General features: G+C 41.1%; 2 protein-coding genes across 2 annotated transcripts in view; both read left to right on the top strand.

The window, feature by feature from the left end:
* The window catches only part of MOB1B (MOB kinase activator 1B), a 32667-nt gene extending 27729 nt beyond the window's left edge, over nt 1–4938 (top strand). Inside the window, exon 7 of the mRNA XM_035103093.2 lies at nt 571–4938. The gene's annotated coding sequence lies outside the window, so the exon portion shown is untranslated. The remainder of the gene's footprint in view (nt 1–570) is intronic.
* A 144-nt stretch (nt 4939–5082) lies between these two features.
* On the top strand, nt 5083–18180 carry DCK (deoxycytidine kinase). Its single transcript, XM_035103091.2, has 7 exons — nt 5083–7458; nt 9155–9270; nt 12438–12631; nt 13928–14075; nt 14491–14606; nt 14965–15064; nt 16864–18180. Exons 1-7 carry the CDS (start codon nt 7389–7391, stop codon nt 16888–16890), a joined length of 771 nt encoding a protein of 256 aa, XP_034958982.1. The 5' UTR covers nt 5083–7388; the 3' UTR covers nt 16891–18180.
* Nucleotides 18181–19503: the final 1323 nt, after the last annotated feature.

The raw sequence follows: 19503 nt of genomic DNA, 5'->3' as shown, positions 1-19503 counted from the left end.
TGTTTTTAGAAAGAAAAGGAAACCTGTTCTTGTTTTTTTATTTGGGCAACCTAGATCCATTCTCTGTGCTTTTATTAGAGGAACTTGTTTGTCTTTAGTGAGACACACACAGTAAATGGCTTTCTGTTATTGTTTGTTGTGTAATCTTCTTTTAGCAGATGTCAAGTGTTTATAAAGGAGTGGGGGAAATACATGCTTGTTGGGAAATGTGACACTGCTGGGTTGTATGGGTTCTGCGTTGCCAGTTGCAGCCCATTCTCAGAAAGTCCTTTAAGTTTAAGAGACTTAACATTCTCTAAGTGCCTTGGCAGACTCTCTTCTGAGGTACAAAGCACATACAAAGAACATTGCTGGAACCAGAAAACACAAATTGCTACCCAGGACTTACACTTCTTGTTAGATATAAATAAATAAATAAATAAATATGTGTAAACCTTTTTTAAAAAAGCCATAACTTCTGTAAGTGATCTCCAGCTTTTAATGCAAAACATTGCCTTTAGAGATGAATGTGGGCTACAGGAGGTGGGGAGAGTGGGGGGCTCATTTTTCTTTCTTTTTTTATGTCCTCAGAAACCCACCCAACATCTTGCATCTGTGGAGGACTAAGGACAGCATGGGGGTTGACCACTTTCTTCTTTGTTGCTTGCATTTGTTCTTCAAACATTCAACTTTCCTTTAGATTAGCCAGCCTGATTTTGATGATCAAGGGAGGTCAAACTGTACTGTAAGCTTTCTTACCCATATAAATCAGTATTCCTCTTGCCAGAGCATCAAGAGGAAACAAGGGGAAGTTGTTTACGGAGAACAACGGTGGTGTTAACAAGGATTTTAAAAATACTTTTAAATCCACCATAGTCATTTTATTGCGAGTGGCAGAAATCTCACTTGATGTACAAGTGTGGGCTCCTTAGTTGCAAACTGCCTCAATCCATTTATCGTATGGAACACTTGCCATTCCATTCATCCTGAGCGCATGGTCCCACTGCAATCCTTAACTGTACACCCAAATGCAGCAGTTTTCATATATGGCACACAGTACCACTTTTTCATGTTTTTAGATTTCTCGGTTTACTTTTACTCACACAAATTTCGTATTTTTGTCACTCTTTGTTTCTTCCCCTCCTTTCAGTACCTTATAACCAAGCACCTAGATAACCATTACCTGTGGGTTTGTGGATGTTTTTGATAGCACGTTGGGAAACCCAAGACTTTTCATTCTTAGAAGTTCAGAACATGAGCTGTCTCTGATTCCCACATGTTCATATAATTGTCAGGTTTTATTCAGAGTTCTATATACAATCAGATCTTTCTTGCACATTTGCAACTTGCCACTTCTCTGATTATATAGTGTTAAATCTAAATTATTATTTTTTTGCTGATGCAACATACTCTTCAGATGTTCTTAAACCAATTTGCACAGAATGATTTAAAACAGAGTTTTGTGTAGTATAGAGATAGTCTTCCTTGGGTGAAATTGATCTGAATCTGCAAATTCACAAAGTGATATCTTATTGAGTATGCATTTCAGACATAAGCTGTGTGCCCATGCATGCCCCTTTTTAAAATCTTGTGTGCACAACACCTTCCCATAGCATGTTTTTTTGCAGTATATGTAAGCTACATATGCACAATGTGTGTTTTAAGCACTGCATTATCAAGTATTCAACACGCTCTTGAGTCTTGAATTATTTGTAACTCAGTCATAAAAGAAAAAACAAGAAATGCCATGAACTCATCTAGGCTTACTTCACCTTGATAATTAGGTAGCCCTTGCTTATTGTACCCAATGTACATTTTGCATGGAGCACCATAATTCTGCATATAGATTTAGCAAAATAAATGATCAGCAGTTTGGGTACTACTTAATATGCACACTCGGTATTACATATGCTAATCTTTTATGGTATTACACATGCTAATCTATGTCCAGGCTTGATTTTATAGAAGTCAGGCTTACCATTCTGAGATCAAATATTCAAATAGATGTTTGAGGACCTTTTTTAAAAATTGGAATTTACAGACAGCAGTTTATAAAGAAGGAAGTTACTATTTAAATGTTTCCCACTGATGAGCAATTTCAGTCCCTTGAAATATTACTTTAAAACACACATACACAGTTTTTAGGGACTGTTGTGAACTTTCTATAAGGTAAGTCTGTTCTATAAAGGTATAATAAGAGTGTATTAAGTTTCAAATGCTCGTAGGGGCGATAATTTGGTTTGCTTTCGTTTGCTGACTTCTTGGTTGGATAATAAAAGGCTGGAGATCACTGTCTGAGAGTGCTTTTAGTTAAACTCTGCTGATTTCATTCGACTTGAAAATGAAAACACTGAAGATATCTCTTTGTATTGAACACAGAGTATCTCTTTGTATTGCATTGGGAACTTTTAAATTTTTGGGTGATGGCCTTGAAACACAAAAATATATACTATTTTTACCAGTGCATTCAAATGTAAATCCAGGTCTCCTTTATTTTTTTCATCTGACCAAGGATCTTGAAAACTGAGTATTTTTAAATCCACCAAATTATAGTCTGGATCTGGGTTTCAATCTTGAAGGGGTACTCTGCTAAATGCCAGGTTGCTTTTTTATATATATTAAACATTGGATATTCAGGCCTAGGAATATAGTCACAGCCAGCCATTGTATTTTAACACTCTTTTACATTGTTGAGGAAGAGCGAAGGAGCTTCAAAAGTCTGAACCAGTTTTATTCTTAATTTCAGCTTTCAATGTGTTTCTTTGTTTTGGTGATGGGGTTAATAATTTCAAGAGGTAACCTTCCTCAATCTAATGAGACAGGTAAAATTAATGGTCATGGAAGTTGATGCAAGTCCATCAAAGCCATTGTGTTGTGTTTTCTTAGGCCAGTAAACAAGAATTTACATTGTTAAGACAGATTTTTTAATTCTGATCATAGAAATTGTATGTCTGCTTTGCATATTCGTGTCAGGGATCCATGTTCATTGCGTAAATATAAAAATCTCCCACAATATTTTAGTGGTAACTCAGTTTTAGCAAGAAAGCTTTCAAAAGGATAAATAGGTCTTCTGTAAGTTCATGTCAAGTTTTCTTTTACTGCTTACTATGCAATCTAGAACTCTGAATATTTGCAGTTACTTTTAAGGTAGAAAACCAGAGACTCTTTAATCTTTTAGACCTGAAATCTCCCCCTAAAGTTCCCTTTACAGGCAAAAGGCCAATTTGCTGCTATTGACTCTTCTTACCTTTTCAGATTTTTGCTTTCTTTTCCTTGAGCTCTTGCCTTGAATTGCCATACAAAGTTTTTAAAAAACAATCAGCTTGGGAGTGTCTTAAACCAGCTGACATGTATTCTTTCCCCTGGAATACTATATTATAGGTGAAATTTCTTCTTTCATATTAAATCAAAACAAAAAGGTGGACCTGCCAATTTTTCAGCTGCAACATTCCTATGTTAATATGTTCATTTCTTTCCATTGCATTTCTTTTAATAGGTAACTATTAAGGGTTTTCTAGACTGCATCAATAGAACCACTAGCCACCTTAGGAGTGAGATACTTAAATTTACGTAAAAGTTTAGTTGGCATCTTATTTCTGCCAGTTGTACACATAGTTTCATTTTTGAAGTACAGTTCCCTCCTAAAATGGCAAAGTAATTCAACTTTTGAAACTCTGTTTGCTTGGTTTTTTTCTTCTCCAAGAACACTGTCCTTTCAATAGTTTTTTTCATAGATAACTGTATTTTTAGGGGAAATTAATTTTTATAGCCACTAAACTGTACTCATTATTTTTGTACATGTATAACTAGGTCATTCTGGGAACACAAATCTTTTGGAAGGCCATTTGGTTCCATTTTTGAAGACATTTATTCACAGATGTTGTGTTTGCTAAATATTGCCATAAAAATCAATACTTTTTAACTTGTATTGTGAAAATTAAAAGGCTTGAGTAAATATTACTCATTGGTAAACCTGGTACATGCAGACAGACCTGCCTAACTCTTACTAACTGGCAAAGCCTTAAGTGCAGTGGGGACGATGACGACAGGAGACTAGATAAAATATAGGACCACTTGCTTGTGCTCTCCTAACAGGGAACATCCAGGAGCATGGAGGTTTCCTGATGTGCACTGCAGAGCACTTCTGCTATGGCCACAGATTCCTGCCTGAATCAGGCTAGGTCTGTCCAACCAGCATAATCAAGCAGTCTAGCTTGCTGGACTGCACAACCTCAGGTGATGGTAAGAAGGGGAAGGAGTTGCATCATTGTGGGGTTGGGCAGTGAGGTGAGGGATTTCCTTGCAAAAGAAAAAGCAGCATTTTGGGTAGAATGCTTAAACTGCAAACCATCTCCTAAAGGTGCTTTCCATCTGTAAAAAGTTTAAGCTGTGGCAGGAGTATTCACGCATGCAGCTCTCTCTCTCCCCTTGGCAGCCAGAAGCAGTACAGGAAAAGCCTTACAATTTAATTGTTCTGAGTGCATAAATTGGTTCCCCCTATACTTGATTTTATGCTGTATCAGTCTTGCCTTCATGTGTGAGCTCACTCAGTGACCCCTTCTCTAAACCTGGTGTTGGGCCTGCTTTTTGGAAGCAAGAAGGTATTGCAGATGTAACACTATGATGTCTGCTTCTTTTAAATACTTCAAAAGCAGCTGGACAAAATAGGCTTAAAATATAAAATGCAACACAGAGACCTGTACTGTACGCAGACTGTGCCAATATTACTTCAGTTTGTAGTCATTATTGATCAATACTTGTTTTAAATGAAAACAGCTTTTTGATTTTTTAAAAAAGTTGAATGTCTGAAATTCTGCAACACATGTATTGGAAAGATGTAAATAATGTATACAGATTGTTGTAAGTGATGGGATGAAAAATATATATAAATTCTAGGCTTTTTCAGTAAGGAACTGAATGCTGTTTATAAGAAGAAAAATAAATAGCTATGTTTGACCATGATTGTCTTTTCTTTCCCTCCTCATCCTAACTTGCAGTTTTTAAATGGATCTACATCCATTATGTATCTGTACATTGTACACACCTGAGCATTCCACATACAAATTTCACATACATAAATTTGTGAGCTATTTGTATTGCAGGAAAATCTAAGTGCAATAAAACAAACCTGATGTCCTTCCATTTTCCTTAACTCTTATAGCCCTGAAGTTTTAGTGTACAACTGAAGTTTTCAAACTGGGAGGCAAGCCTACTCAGAAATTATAGTCAGTTTTGCAAAATGGAAGTCCTTCCTCAGCTGTACTCAAGACATGGGCTGTTTCCCCATCAAAATGGTGCCACTTCCAGCACAAACCTGGAAGGTAATATGTGGCTGTTAGGAAGGAGTGCTGGAATGCATTAGTTTGGTTTCACTTTTGGTCTGAAGATACATGAAACAAAGCTGAAATTAAGCAAGTTTCGTTTGGTGCTTCTTGAAGACTGCTTAGGAACCTGGGAAATAACAATCATACTTGAAGCAGACCCATTGAAAATGGACTCATTACTTGAGTTCACTGATTTCAGTGGGTCTGCTTTAACATTGAATATCCCCTGTGTGTGTTTGTTTAAATGTGTAGCTTGCTCTTTATTTAGGATGGCAGGGTGGGTTACAAGATATTAACATAAAACAACAATCAGTAAAATCTTACAAAACCATTGTTAACTAAATTGTCTTAAAACTATTGCTCCCATCATTTAACAGTTAGACACTATCAAACTTCCATAAGGGTCTGAGCAGAGATGCTTTTAGTTGGCAATGACAGGTAAATGAGATCTGTGCCAACTGCACTGTAGAGGAAGGGGCATCTCCATCAGCTGCAAAATTTGTGCCCCTGGTTGCAGCAAAACAAGTTTGAGCAACACATTTGGGCAAGAAATTTAAAGTCAGATTTGCCCCTAGAAGTGGTCTACATCCAGTAATGCGTGTGAGAATTTCTACAGAATTTCTACAATAGTTTACATCTCCTGTGTGAAGCCTTTACTGCATGCCACTTCTAAATCTTGGATGGCTTGGTTGTTTTGACCATAACCTGGGCAACAGGTTTCTATGGATGTCTCATTTTGTTCCTCTAGCCTTTCTTCCAGTATTTGTTTGGCGTTTGCTGTGTTTTCTGCACAAAATGAGCTGCGTGGGGATGGCGTATTCATTAGCATTTGCCTTTTACAATTCAATCCTTAATCTCTCTGATGTTATTGCTGAACGTAAGGTTACCTGGTTCCTATTCTTCAGAATTTTTTGAAGACCAAAACAAAAAACAAAAACAAAAAACCTGGAAACTTAAGTTTCTATGTCCAAATGCATATGCAAACCATGTGAAAGGCACAGGAATCGTACATTTTGAATTGTTTGTTTATATTTGTAGATCACTACACAAAGCATTTTCTAAGGAATAAAAGAACAGGTCCCTACCCTCACTTGGATGCTAGGCAGAGGTGTTCCTAGGAGTTGGCAGAACTGCCCCCTGCTGGTGTTCACTATGAAGTGTATGATGCTACCGGTATATATGTGACGACATGCTCGCTGTCGCAGTGAGATCAAACACGGGAAAAGCCACATTTCTCACACCATAACCAGTGGGCCTCAGATCCACCATCCCTGATCCACAATATGCGTGGCTTCTCCCATAATTCCAGGCCTCAAAGCCTCCTAGGCTATATGCACAGCAGAAAAAGACCACAACACGCGGCAATTTCAACGTTATTTCTAAGAAAGCTTTAAAATCTCCTCCTGGAAGGCGGAGTGCGATCTCGCTCCAGACGGCTGGCAAGCTGCCATGGCAACGACGTGACTGCAACAGGGGGTTGGACTAGATGACCCTCAGGGTGCCCCTTCCAACTCCAGGATTCTACGACCCAAGCCGATCGACGCATTCACTGCTCGACAGCGCTCCCTCCGGCTGCATCCATTGCTCGGTGTGTGATTGAGCTTCCCTTCCCATGGAAAGCCGGCCCTTCGGAGGCGAGCGAGCGCGGTTGGTTTTTGCTCTGCCGTCGCATTGTGCGCGCAAGCAGCGGTCGCTCGCGCGCGCTTCTCCGTACGCTTTATGACTCTCTCGGGCACCTGTAGGGACTCCTCAAGCGGCTGAGGAGGGGAGGGAACGACGGCAGCTGTGGCTGCTATTATTATTATCATAAGGCCGTTATTGAGGTGAAAACGAGGCCGGAAGGAAGAAACTGACTGGACTCCCGCGGGTGACGTCACTGCCCGGCATAGCCAACCCCGAGCGACGCCGCGCCAAATTCGAACGGCGGCTGGCGGGACAAACGAGATTGGCCGGCCGGCTGGCGCGCGCGCGCGGGCTTACGTAGAATAGGCGTGCGGGAAGACCGGAGCGCTCCCGTCTAGGTTTGTCCTTTCAGTAGCACCGTCTTCCCCGGTAGCGTCGCACCGTAGCCGGTAGGCAGCTTCCATGGCAACCCCACCTAAGCGGAGCCGGGCCGAGAGCGGCATCAAGAAGATCGCCATAGAAGGCAACATAGGTGAATTGTCTTTTATTTGCGCGCTTTTATTTATTCCCCTCCTCCCCCCGCTTTTCAGCAGTGTTGGTTGCGGGTGGGGCTTCCAATGGCGGTTTACACAGAGAAGAGGATACGGCCATAGCTGCCTTCTCAAGAAGCACAGCATAAAAGGAAAAGCGGGCTGGGAGGGAGGAGGGGTAAAAACGCAGGCTCAGGTGTCAGTTCGACTTGGTTGCGAAAGTTATTGTAATAAAGAACTGGCCTAGGCAGCAGAGATAAAACAAAACGTGTGTGTGTGTTTGTGTAGGTGTACGTATGTACGTGTACACACCCACCCACCCACTTGCCTTAGCTGCACAGCCCTGGTCCATAAAGTGCCGACCCGCCACAGTCTAGCTTGGAGCTTAGAATAGCACTCCACAAGTGGACTGAGCACCAGACAAAAAAAGAAAAGAAAACCCTTTGCACCCAGCAAGTTGGAATGCCAAGATGCTGCAGGTGCTGCAACCTTCCAACAGCTTGACCTCACCCCCAAAGGCCCACTCCTTCATTGTCTCCTGAGACGGACAGATGCCAACATTGAGGAAAAAGTGGTCTCATTTTTATAGCTGGATGGAATGAGGAATGGCTGCTGCTGCTTCTCCTCCCCCTGGATGACAGTTGAGGGAGGTTTCTGTAAAACATGGGAAGTGGGGAAACCTTGGGACCAGTTGAATTACACTCTCTTCCATGGCATTGGGCTCTCAATGCGAGTGAAGTAGTCTTCAGGCATGTCCTTAAAACTTCCAATTTTAAATGTGAAGTGGTGAGTTGGGAAGAAACTTGAAGACTTGAGGTGCTTCACAGTATTTAATTTAAAAAGAAAAACCCTGTCCATAGATGTTACAACCTAAAAATCCAAAGCTATCGGGCAAGGAGAAGGATATAGAAAGGAGATAGAATTAAGCAAAAATCAGTACGGTAACCGGTGAAAAGTGTACAACAAACAAGAAAATTGAGTAGCAGAACCCAAATGAACAGCGTAGTTGAGAACAATAGACAAACTGTGTCTACTATATTTGCCATGCTGCCTATGTTGGGAAAGCAGGGTATCATTTGAATATATCATAGTAAGATGGAGTGGAGAAAGAAGGAAACCAGAAATGAGATAATTACTTTGATTTTTGATGGACCCTTCCTGTTTGTCCCTTCCTTTATTTTGGGTTCACATGCAAGAGTAAACATGGATAGGACTAGGCTACATGGTTGCAGTAATACAGACCTTGGGTATGTCCCATTAAGCTCTTATGGCCTTACGTCTTGGTAAACATGTGTAGGCTCATTCTTCAATCCAGAAAATAAATGTTATCCTGTCACTGAAATAAAACACAAAATCTGTGCCCAAATGATGAAATGTTACGGTTTGTAAAGCAGTGCTACAGCAAACAGTGTTTCCTATATCTGGTATGATGTGATGAATAATGTTTATTTCATTTATGCAAATATGTATAGATGCAATTTGCACGGGTGGGAGTGAAGCAGTGGAGAAAACTTTTGTGGGGCATGCTATTATTACCCCTACACTTTGCCAGATATTAAAAAATGAAAATAGTTTCCTTGTTTACATTCAACAAATAAAATGTTTCAGTTACATTTGTTCTGTCAAACATTTCCTCTTTTCAAATTGGTCCCAACCACACGAATGCCAGTTTGATCAGAATAGATTTTATGTCCACAGCTGCTGGGAAGTCTACTTTTGTGAATATTCTCAAACAAGCCAGAGAAGATTGGGAAGTTGTTCCAGAACCAGTAGCAAGGTGGTGCAATGTTCAGAATTGTCCTGATGACAGTGAGGTATGAGGAAATATGATTTCTGGAATGCAAAGTGTAAATGGAGTAAAATAAATAAATAAATCACCAAATTTCAGTCTAGATCAGTGGATGTAGTCTATGATCTATATTTTAGACAAGTGATGCATACAAATCTTTGCACAGTTCTAGATTGAAAAAGAGGAACTCTGCTTTCATTCGCCCATGACAACAAAATAATAATAATTGCAGAAGTAGAACTGCAAAAATAAATATGGAAATGAAGGTTCTTTATGTGAGGTTGCTTTATTTTCATAACTACACCCATTAGATTTTTTTTATTTCTGACTGTAGACAGAATTTCTTCACCAAAATGTTCCTACAATCACCATGTGGGTTGTTGTTTAATATATATATATATATATATATATTGCTTCAGCAGTTGAAAAAAAAAGAAATTAAGATCTCTGTTAAATAAACTTCTCTGTTTTTAATGCTAGTGCATGCACCAGATCTGCTCTCTAGTGGTCAGAGTCATGAATGCCAATGTATAGCTTTGTTTCCAGCAAACTATAAATGAACTATTGGAAGGGTTTTTGAGGTATAAATGTATTTTTGTTTGGGATTCTTAAGATGTGGGTTGTGATAAGTATCCATTTAGTTTCCTCATCTGAAATAAATGAAGACAGACTTTCTCATTGCTTGGGGCCTTTAAATGTCTCTTACAAGGTTCAGAATCTTTTTTCCCCTGTACTGGAATTCACAGTGCATGGTCAAAAAAGTAACTACCTAGAAAAGGTAATTTTAAGTATTAAATGCATGAAATGAATTTTTTGGTAACTATCTTCTGCATGTAACATTTGGTTTTATGAAGGTTACCAAGCATACAGTCCTCATCTTATCCAAGTTAGAGCATTTTTGTTTCTAGTGGAAAATGTCATGACATAACAAGCTAGAACATTACCTTCATATGCGGGTAGGAAGAATACTATTTCTAAATATCAAGATTGGGTTGTATGCTTTTGTATGTTATAGGAGCATGCTGCCAACTGCTTTTGGACATCAGTAGCAGCTGTTACTGAATTGTCTCCCTCAACAGATGGTCTGAGCATAGCCAGCTTGATTTTTAATGTAACTGTCTCATGGCAGGAACAAAAAGTGTCCTCAATTAAAAACCCAAAACTTTTATTTATATCCCGCCCTCCCTGGCCAAAGTCAGACGGTCAGGGCGGCTAATATCAGATATATAACATTAGTATAAAATCAAACAATAATTAAATTACCTCCTAAAAACAGGTCAAAAACAAATTAAATCAAGAGTTTGATATTCTCTTCCACTTAGATTTTTCTCATGAAAACTCTTGGAGGCCAATCCTTCTTTCTAACTCCTGAGGCAGAAAGTGCTTTCTTTGAGCCAAATCCCTTGTCAACTTGTCAACATTTATTACCAGATGCTTGATTTTTAGCCAGTGTATCTCAGTTCTACTTCTCTTCCTACTGTTTGTGAGTTTAATTTTGGGGCAGGCCCTCTTCCATCTTCCCTGCAGCTGCTTAAGAAAGACTAGTGTCCCCTGACGGAGGGCAATAAGTGCTGGAGCTCAAGCCAAGGGAAGCACACATGCCAATGGCTCTTGACAGAACCAACAATGGCCTGAGAGAACTGTTGTTGCAGCCTCTTCCCAACCTTCACTGGAGCTCTGTTTGACAACTGAGGGAGAACAGGCCAGGGAGCTTGTGCCGTCAACTCCCAGTCAGCCTGATTGAATTCTGTCACTCTGTTTTTGTTGATCATTTTTAGATATTTCTTGTTAACCACTTAGACCAGGCATAGGCAACCTTTGGCCATCCAGATGTTGTGTCCTACAACTCCCACGATCCCTAGCTAACAGGACCAGTGTTCAGGGATGATGAGAATTGTAGTCCAAAACATTTGGAGGGCCGAAGGTTTCCTATGCCTGACTTAGACGTTTTACTCCTACCAGGCTGTATATAAATTTTGTTGAATAAATAAAAGAAAGAACAACTTCGTTCCTAGGAAGAGACTTTCTGTAGTACTGTAGTTGTTTGCACCCAATGAGTGGGGAGAGTGTGTCATGGAAATCTACTCAGTAGTGATCCAGAGCAGAAGTCCAATGTATAGTTAGGAGAGTAAAAACTTAAACATGCTGCAGAATTGCCCCAAAATAGACCAGAGGCAACTGTATTTCATCCAGCAGAGCTTTACTGCTACTGAAGGCAAATGAGCATAATGGTCACAAATCCAGTAACTTCAGAATTGGTACTGTCCATAAGAAATCCAGTTGCAGCAGACTTAACTTAAATTTACAATAACTTATAATAAGTCTAAACCTTAACACTAAGCATACTGTGTACAGAACACCACAACAGAAGGAAAAGAGATAGAAAGAGAAAGTGAAACCCAGGCTCCTTCTGGTCTTATTTTATAGCCAGCATGACCTTGACAGAAGAGATAAGAGAACCAGTTTAAGCCAGCTGTACTCCGCTTCTCTGAAGGAATAGCCCAAACATCATGAACCTTCTTGTTTCTTTCACACAGAGAAGCTCCCAGAACCCTCTTGAATTAAGTAGAATAGGAAAGAACTCTACACATCAGATCAATACTTCCTGCACTAAGAAATGCAAACTGTCAGAGTGTTCTTGCTTTGGCTTCAGATAATGTTGGACTCCCAATACCCACCTGCGCCAGGTAGCTTGGCCGCTGTCAGGTGGGAGGTGTAGCCTGTGGGAGAATGCTCAGGTGCCAGGATGGGGAGACGGCTAGTTTGCTTGCAAACTAGGAAATCAGTAGGTGAAGTGGGGCACGCAAAAGAAGAGAGAATAGGAGCCCAAGGTTTATTCATGTAACACCATATTCTGGTTTGGTGTTTCAGGTGATTGAATCCAGAGTTATGAAGGTTCTAGAAATCACTGTTTGGCCACAAATCTTTAGTCTATACCTGACATTGCTGGTTTTCGTTCACAGAAGAGACCGACAGTGACATGGCTGCCTTTCTGGCAGAAGTTCTTCCACTAATACATATCAGTTAGTTTCAGTTATCTGGCGAATTTAAAATGCAGCTGAGGAGGTAAAGCTGCTTGAAGTTAGGACATCCTGTTAGAACTTGGTGGCCTTGGAATATTTTAATAGCAGCTTTTTTATTTAAAAAATTAGCTACCTTTTAAAAAAGTCATGTTATTTGTATTTTAAACAGGAGCTTACTTCCTCTCAAAAGAGTGGTGGCAACTTGCTTGAGATGATGTATGAGAAGCCAGAGAGATGGTCCTTCACTTTCCAGACTTATGCTTGCCTGAGCAGAATCCGGGCTCAACTCAAATCTTTTGATGGGAAACTCAAAGAAGCTGAGAATCCCGTCGTCTTCTTTGAGAGATCTGTTTACAGTGACAGGTTTGTATGTGTTTCTTGCTAATTCTTGTAGTTCTTTTCTTTTACGTTGTTGCTCCTAATGGTCGTTTCAGTTTGTAAGACAAAAGCTTTCCTCCTCTGGATTGTTAGAACCATGTTCTTGGCGCTGGAATGGAACAGAGGAAACATGTATAGAATCGTACCTTGGAAGTCGAACGGAATCCATTCCGGAAATCCGTTTGGCTTCCAAAAACTTCGGAAACCAAAGCACAGCTTCTGATTGGCTGCAGGAAGCGCCTGCAGCTAATTGGAAGCCAGAGAAGCCACGTTGGATGTTTGGCTTCCAAAAGAATGTTCAAAAACCGGAACAGTCACTTCCGGGTTTGTGGCGTTCGGGAGCCAAGGTACGACTGTATATGAAAGTGTCATGGAGGGAGAGAAGCAGATGTTTTTAGCTGTTACGTTGATTGCAATCTCTGTATTGGTTTCTGCCATGCTGTTCTTTCACTTTGCAGAAAGCAGTATATGAGGATACCTTAAGCTGCTCCTCTGGAACTTCCAAGCAGCTGCTGGGAGGCTGGCTTTATGTGGCCAAAAAGCAACAAATGGTTGAGCAATTGGCTAAATTTTGGAGGTGTGATTGCTTTTCCCAGAAATTACAGTTGCAGTGTTCACAGTCCCTGAGTACCTAGTTCTTGAAACCGCAGACCCCTAGAAAAAAACACTTGTGTTCAAACTGAATCTAGAGGGGTTTGGGAGCTTATAAGAGAAACTGTATTATCATGCTCCTGTGTAAAATGTAATGCAAGATAAATAGGTCATTTGCCTTTAAAAACAGAAGGCCTTCCCGAAGAGATGGCCACCATCTTGGCATTGAGCAAGCTGCCCCATCATCATGGGGCACATCGTTGCCCCTCCTCCCCACAGTTTGCTCAAGGAGAATCCATACACAGAACATTCAAGATGTTGTCAGGGGAATGGAGTGTTTGCAAGTCGATAAACAAGGCTTGGAGAGAGCCACGTTGCTTCTTCCTTTGTAAGCTCTCCTCCCATTGGGGATCTGTGTTAACCCAAAGATGTACAGGTTGCCTAGAAGGGACTCAGACTGTGGCAAGTGCTCAGAGAAAGGGCATTCCGTACTGGTGGGGCATCCACCAAAACACATCATTGCTCACTCCCTTCTATTATTCATTGAATCCACTCTTCTACATAAACAGCATTCAATGGTTTACAGTTTCATCCCTAGTCATTAGTTACATATCGCTACTCGCCTTCCCTTCAGCCTTTTTTAGAAAGGTTAGAGAATGACATTGAGCTTGATTGCCTCCTTTTGTGTAGGTACATTTTTGCATCTAATTTATATGAGACGGACTGCATGAATGAAACCGAGTGGACTATTTACCAAGACTGGCATAACTGGATGAACCAGCAGTTTGGCTCAAGTCTCCGGCTGGATGGCATTATTTATCTCCGCGCTACCCCTGAGGTAAGAAATGAAGTTTGTGGGCCTGTCCGACAGCAGAGCCTGTGGGCCCTCACCTCTGTCAATCAAGCTAATCTTATTGAAAAGGCGGTGTTTGTGGCTCCATAAAGACTTCCAGCAGCACAAGTTTCTGTAGGTCTGTCTGTGTTAGCTGGTGTGCTATTTTGTTTCGCTTTGCAAAAATGCATGCTGAAAAATACATACAGTAAATGAGGAGTCTTTAAGGTGCCAGGCTGATATTTTCTGCAACACATATGTATTTTATATACCATTTCATACATTAAAGTCTCTAAGCAGTTTATAAAAAAATCATCAGCCTTAACATGTTTTCCCTTTAAGGTTAGTGTAATTATGCCTTTTCCCCTTTAAGATGATTATTATTACTGCTTCATTCCAGTTGTGACTTCTTTATTTTTAGAAATGCTTGAATAGGATTTATGTGCGTGGGAGGGATGAAGAACAAGGCATTCCTATGGAATATCTGGAAAAACTTCATTATAAACATGAAAGCTGGCTCCAGCACAGAACATTGCGGTAAATATTAAATAGATTTATTAATTTAAACCGGTGGATAAGATAGTTGCCATTGCTGAAAACTATAGATATCTTACCTAACTTTAGAAACTTTGCTGTGCATATTTGAGGCCCTAATTTATAAGACACTGAAGAATTCTCAGCCTGGGCAGCTCCCACGATTGGAAATGCAACAGCAAAGGCTGCAATCCTGTGCACACTTTCCCAGAAGTAAGATCCTTTGCCAGGACTTACTTCGGAGAAACACGCGTAGGGTTGTGCTGCAAACTTCAAGAAACAAACGTATTTTTGCAATTAACTCCCTTTGCCCTCTTCATGTCTTCAGTTTCCCAATTCAGATGTTCAGTTTTCTTTACAGAACGGATTTTGAATACCTGCAAGATGTCCCTGTTCTGACACTGGACGTAAATGAAGACTTCAAAGGCAAGAAAGACAGGCATGAAGATATGATTGAAAAGGTAAAAGCCGCCAGAAAGTATTTAACATTTGCCTTCTTGGACGACCACACCTAACTATTTTAAAAAGCCCTGGTGGTTTAATATGTTGATGGTGGAGGATGAAAGTCCACACATACAAAGGGGGGCATATGTGGAGTGGTCCCTACCCATCAGAGTAAATGTAGAAGCCCTTGCAAATACTGGAATTTTCTCGGTTCACTGGAGTCTTCATGCCCAGCCTGTAGCAAATAGTTTTCAGATATGTTTTCCGTGTATTCCTCTCTTTTTTCTCCTTTGCACTACAAGTAGTAGTTGACCTTTTAATTTTGGTTAGCTCTCTGAGACAGAGCTTTCCAAACTTTTCATGTTGGTGACACACTATTTAGATATGCTTCATTTCGTGACACAGTAATTCAGTTTTACTAACAAGCGGGAGGTTAAACTAATCCCTTTCCAGCCACGAGAGGAGTACAGGGAGCATTCGCGCGACACACCTACACACTGCAGCCGACACACTAACATGCTGACTAACACAATTTGCAAAGCTCTGCTCTTGAGATATTGTTGCATTTTCATAGTCATATAAGTGCACAATCTGCTTCCACGTTTCTGAAAGCCTGAAGGAAGTTCTGTTACTTCCCTGGTCACTGTTGTGCAAAGTTTTTGGCCACGTTCACATGAGCTAAACCGTGGTTTGTTTAAGTCCTTTAAGGTGGTTTATTTAGGAAGACTTGAATAACCCTGCTCTCATCGTCATAATGATGCAGAATAGATCAAAAGAGCAATTCCTTTCTCTCCACCCCCAACTGCTCCACCTCCAGATTTGCTATCCAAGGAACACAGGTCTGCAGTAAGGACTTGAACGGTTCTGCTCTGCCTTACAGAATGTTGTATTTTTCTCCAAAGAGTGCTCAAGAATTAAGAGAGACCAGACTTCGTTTTGGTGATTGAAGAAAGTTTAAACTTTCTTAATTAGCCAGTCGTTTTAGTGATGATTTTGCATTCTTTTTATGGAGTTCTATGTTTTATTGTATATGTTGTTACATACACGCTGCATTGATATTTTATATGAGTAGGCAGTATGTAAATATTTTATATAATAAATCCACAGCAGCTGCAAACGCTCAGCTCTCTTCATAAGTTTACGGGTGCAATCACAAGGCCCTTCCCTCTCTCTTGGTCACTTTTTGGAGCGTTGCTATGGTCTATGTTAGTGTGGACTTTGTGTGCCATATTTGGGAAAGTGATCAGAAACTTCACTAATGTTACTTTGTATGCTGCCATGCAGTGCTTGTTTTTAATCTGAGATGGTTGCGGTATTTATTAATGTTTGCTTTCTGTAGTACTTCTGGCCACTGTTCACATTGTTTTCAGTCGCCTGGGAGAACTCGGTGCTTCAGGGCTTCTGAAGCTAAACCAGCATGAATCCGTTCAGTCCCTTAAGTGAGAAGCTACTGGCAGCCCCTAAGAGATGGGTAGGGGTGATTATTTGAGGTAAAAATCAAACCAAACCCTGAATCCCTTTAGGACAGGCATCCCCAAACTTCGACCCTCCAGATGTTTTGGACTACAATTCCCATCATCCCTGACCACTGGTCCTCTTAGCTAGGGATCATGGGAGTTGTAGGCCAAAACATCTGGAGGGCCGCAGTTTGGGGATGCCTGCTTTAGGAGCTTTTTAAATTAAAAAATGTGTTACTCTTGTGGCAAGTTAGTTATTCTGTAATATGAAAGCCACGTTTCCCAGAACCTAGCAACCAGTGCTTTTTTTAAAATCTTGGTCACTAATTTTCAATAATACTGTGCTTTTGTCTTTGCAGGTCAAAGAATTTCTGAGCACTTTGTAGCCATTCCCGAAACCACTCCGAACTTGAGCATTCCTGGCATTCATATTGCTTAGTTTGCGTTGCCAATTCGGTTTTTGCTTCAGGTGTCCTAGGGCAGAGTCCAGCTTTCGTTGCATTGTTGAACCTTTGCAGTGGACTGGTTTTTATAGATTTATATTGCATTTGGCTTTCTTAGGTGAAGTGTTTGGGAAGACCCATACCTAATATTACAAATCAGAGTTCAGGGACTCCTGCAAGATACATTCTGCTTGCGACATAAACGAAATAGGCGGAATCATTTACTTCTCTGGAACTGAATTCGTGGAAACCTGTGTGTGAACGTGGGACCTCTTTGTGCACACCCACAAGTTGATTGGGAAAGTTCCAAGAGCAGTGGGATTATACTAAAGGGATACTGTTTCTGCTCACCTAGTATGCATGTGTGGTTAGGAAGGGGGGCATAGGGCCTGCATTTTGTCCAAAGCGGTTTGTGTGTGTAAAAGGTGATGCTTTTTTTTTTTTTAAAGCCATATGCAAACCAGCAAAAAGCAACAGCGTTGTAGTCAGGTGTGTGTTTGTCTAGAAATTAAGGCAGTTCTTAAAGGCAATCCCTGGGCCCCGCTGCTGTTTTCCAAGATACTGCTTTTGCCTGCTTCTGTAGAGAGACACAGCAATCCTACCAGGTCAGGGATGGGGAGAGAATCACTGAACTGAAAACATGGCCGAATCCTGCAGCCTCTTCTTTACTTAAAGCCAAGGCGCTACATACAGAAAACTAGAGGCAAGAACATGCCCAGTAGGATTCCTCCCCTCCTCAAATGTTTTAAATGAATTATTTCCTATGGGGGTAGTGGTGGGATGGGGCCATTTAATGACTCCTTGCTGTGTTCCTGAATTGCCCCGAAAAGTGGTTTGTTTTAAACATTCCCTTTCCCATCGGGGCTGTTTGAGGGAAGGGGAGAATGAGTGGGCATGTATACATACAAATCTCGTACGCACTAATAATGGGAGTGTGATGTTTTATGAATTTTGCATCCCTTTGGATCGACAGGAAGGGAACCTCTGGAATAACCATGGCTTGAATTTTTATTCTTAAAACTGAATTTTTTAAAATATTAAAAGTTACAAAGGATCAAACCAATTGTGTAGCCCTCTTGAAATATATATTTATTTTTAATGCAATGTATTACTGTCTGGATGTAGTTGGCCTCAAGGTCATTTTAGCATCTGAAGATTCTACAGTGTTCGCTCTGTGATCTGTGTGATGAATGTTGGAAACTTTTGGCTGAAATAAATATAGAAGCGCCTTCAGTTCTGCGCCACTTAAGTCATTTGTCACAATTCTTCGCATGTTTCCAGCCTGGATTTGATGCTCATTTCCCCTTTATCTCTAAACTGCAAGCCTTACCCCCACCCCCACCCCCAAATATCTGAAATAACCGGGATAACCTACATTCTTCGCACCCCATACATTCTGTGTTTAGACCTCAGCACGCTCTGTTTTGGCACAGTCCAGTGTAGAGTGAGGGGGGCTGGGACCAGATCAGCAGTTTTCGTTTCTGTCCGTCTCTCTGCTTATACATGCATTGCAGCTGCTCTCTGCATAAATAGCCAGAGGTCTCCAGCAACAGTCTCTCTTCCTCCTACTCCCATGCCCCATAAACATTCTTTGCATTCACGGCAGCAGTTTAAAACCGACTTTACAAGCAGCAGACTTTATCCTCTTTAAAAGCACAGCCTATCCGTTGCATAAGGATTACTTAGCTAGACCTGGGGCAAGAATTGTCAACCAAATAGCTTTTGAGAGCTGGTCAGTTTGTGCTTCAGTGATTTGCGAAGCCAGAAACTTGGAGCTGCTCAAAGAAGAGGCTACAGCCCCCCCCCATAGATCCACTAGGGCTCCCTCGGATTCAGAAATTGAACTTGGGGGGCAGTGGTGGTCATTTCCTTTCAGAGCTCCTCTGATTTCTGAGAGTTCACTAGGCATTGGCTAGAAGCATAGATCTGCAACCATTGCTCTTAGCGTTTTAAAATGGAATCTGAAATTTTACAGCCCCAAATTCTCTTGTGTGCCTTCCTGCTTTTTGCAAAATCATTTCCTCCTAGAGCCGCTATGGAGTACCAGTGATGCTCCGGGATTGGCAAACTCTTTCAGTAGGGGGCAGGTCCACTGTCCCTCAGACCTATATTTTGAAGGGGGGAAATGAACGAATTCCTGTGCCCCACAAATAACTCACAGATGCATTTTAAATTAAAGCACACATTCTACTCATGTAAAAACACCAGGCAGGCCCCATAACCCAGAGATTCATTTTAAATAAAAGGACACATTCTATTCATGTAAAAATACGCTGATTCCCGGACTGTCCACGGGCCAGATTTAGAAGGTGAATGTGACGGATCTGGCCCCCTGGCCTTAGTTTGCCTACCCATGCTCCAGAGGCTGGTGAATTCCAGCTCCCATCAGCCACAGCCAGCATGACCAGTGGTCACAGATGACAGGAGTAGTAGTCGGCAACTGCCTGGAAAGTTGCCTGCTCTTGATGGGGTTACAGGAGCAGGTACGTGGCTTGGAGGGTACTTCTGGATCCTCTGCTCAGGTGGCTTCCGATCAACTTTGGTGGCCCAGCTGTG

Source organism: Zootoca vivipara, chromosome 9, assembly GCF_963506605.1.
Source record: "Zootoca vivipara chromosome 9, rZooViv1.1, whole genome shotgun sequence".
NCBI classification, from domain to species: domain Eukaryota; kingdom Metazoa; phylum Chordata; class Lepidosauria; order Squamata; family Lacertidae; genus Zootoca; species Zootoca vivipara.
This window is presented reverse-complemented; position numbering and strand designations above follow the sequence as displayed.

Coding starts and splice junctions, on each gene's coding strand:
- DCK (XM_035103091.2), top strand. CDS start 7,389: ATGGCAACCCCACCTAAGCGGAGCCGGGCCGAGAGCGGCATCAAGAAG. Junction 14,076..14,490: donor ATCTCCGCGCTACCCCTGAG/GTAAGAAATGAA, acceptor CTTTATTTTTAG/AAATGCTTGAATAGGATTTA. Junction 15,065..16,863: donor ATGAAGATATGATTGAAAAG/GTAAAAGCCGCC, acceptor TTGTCTTTGCAG/GTCAAAGAATTTCTGAGCAC.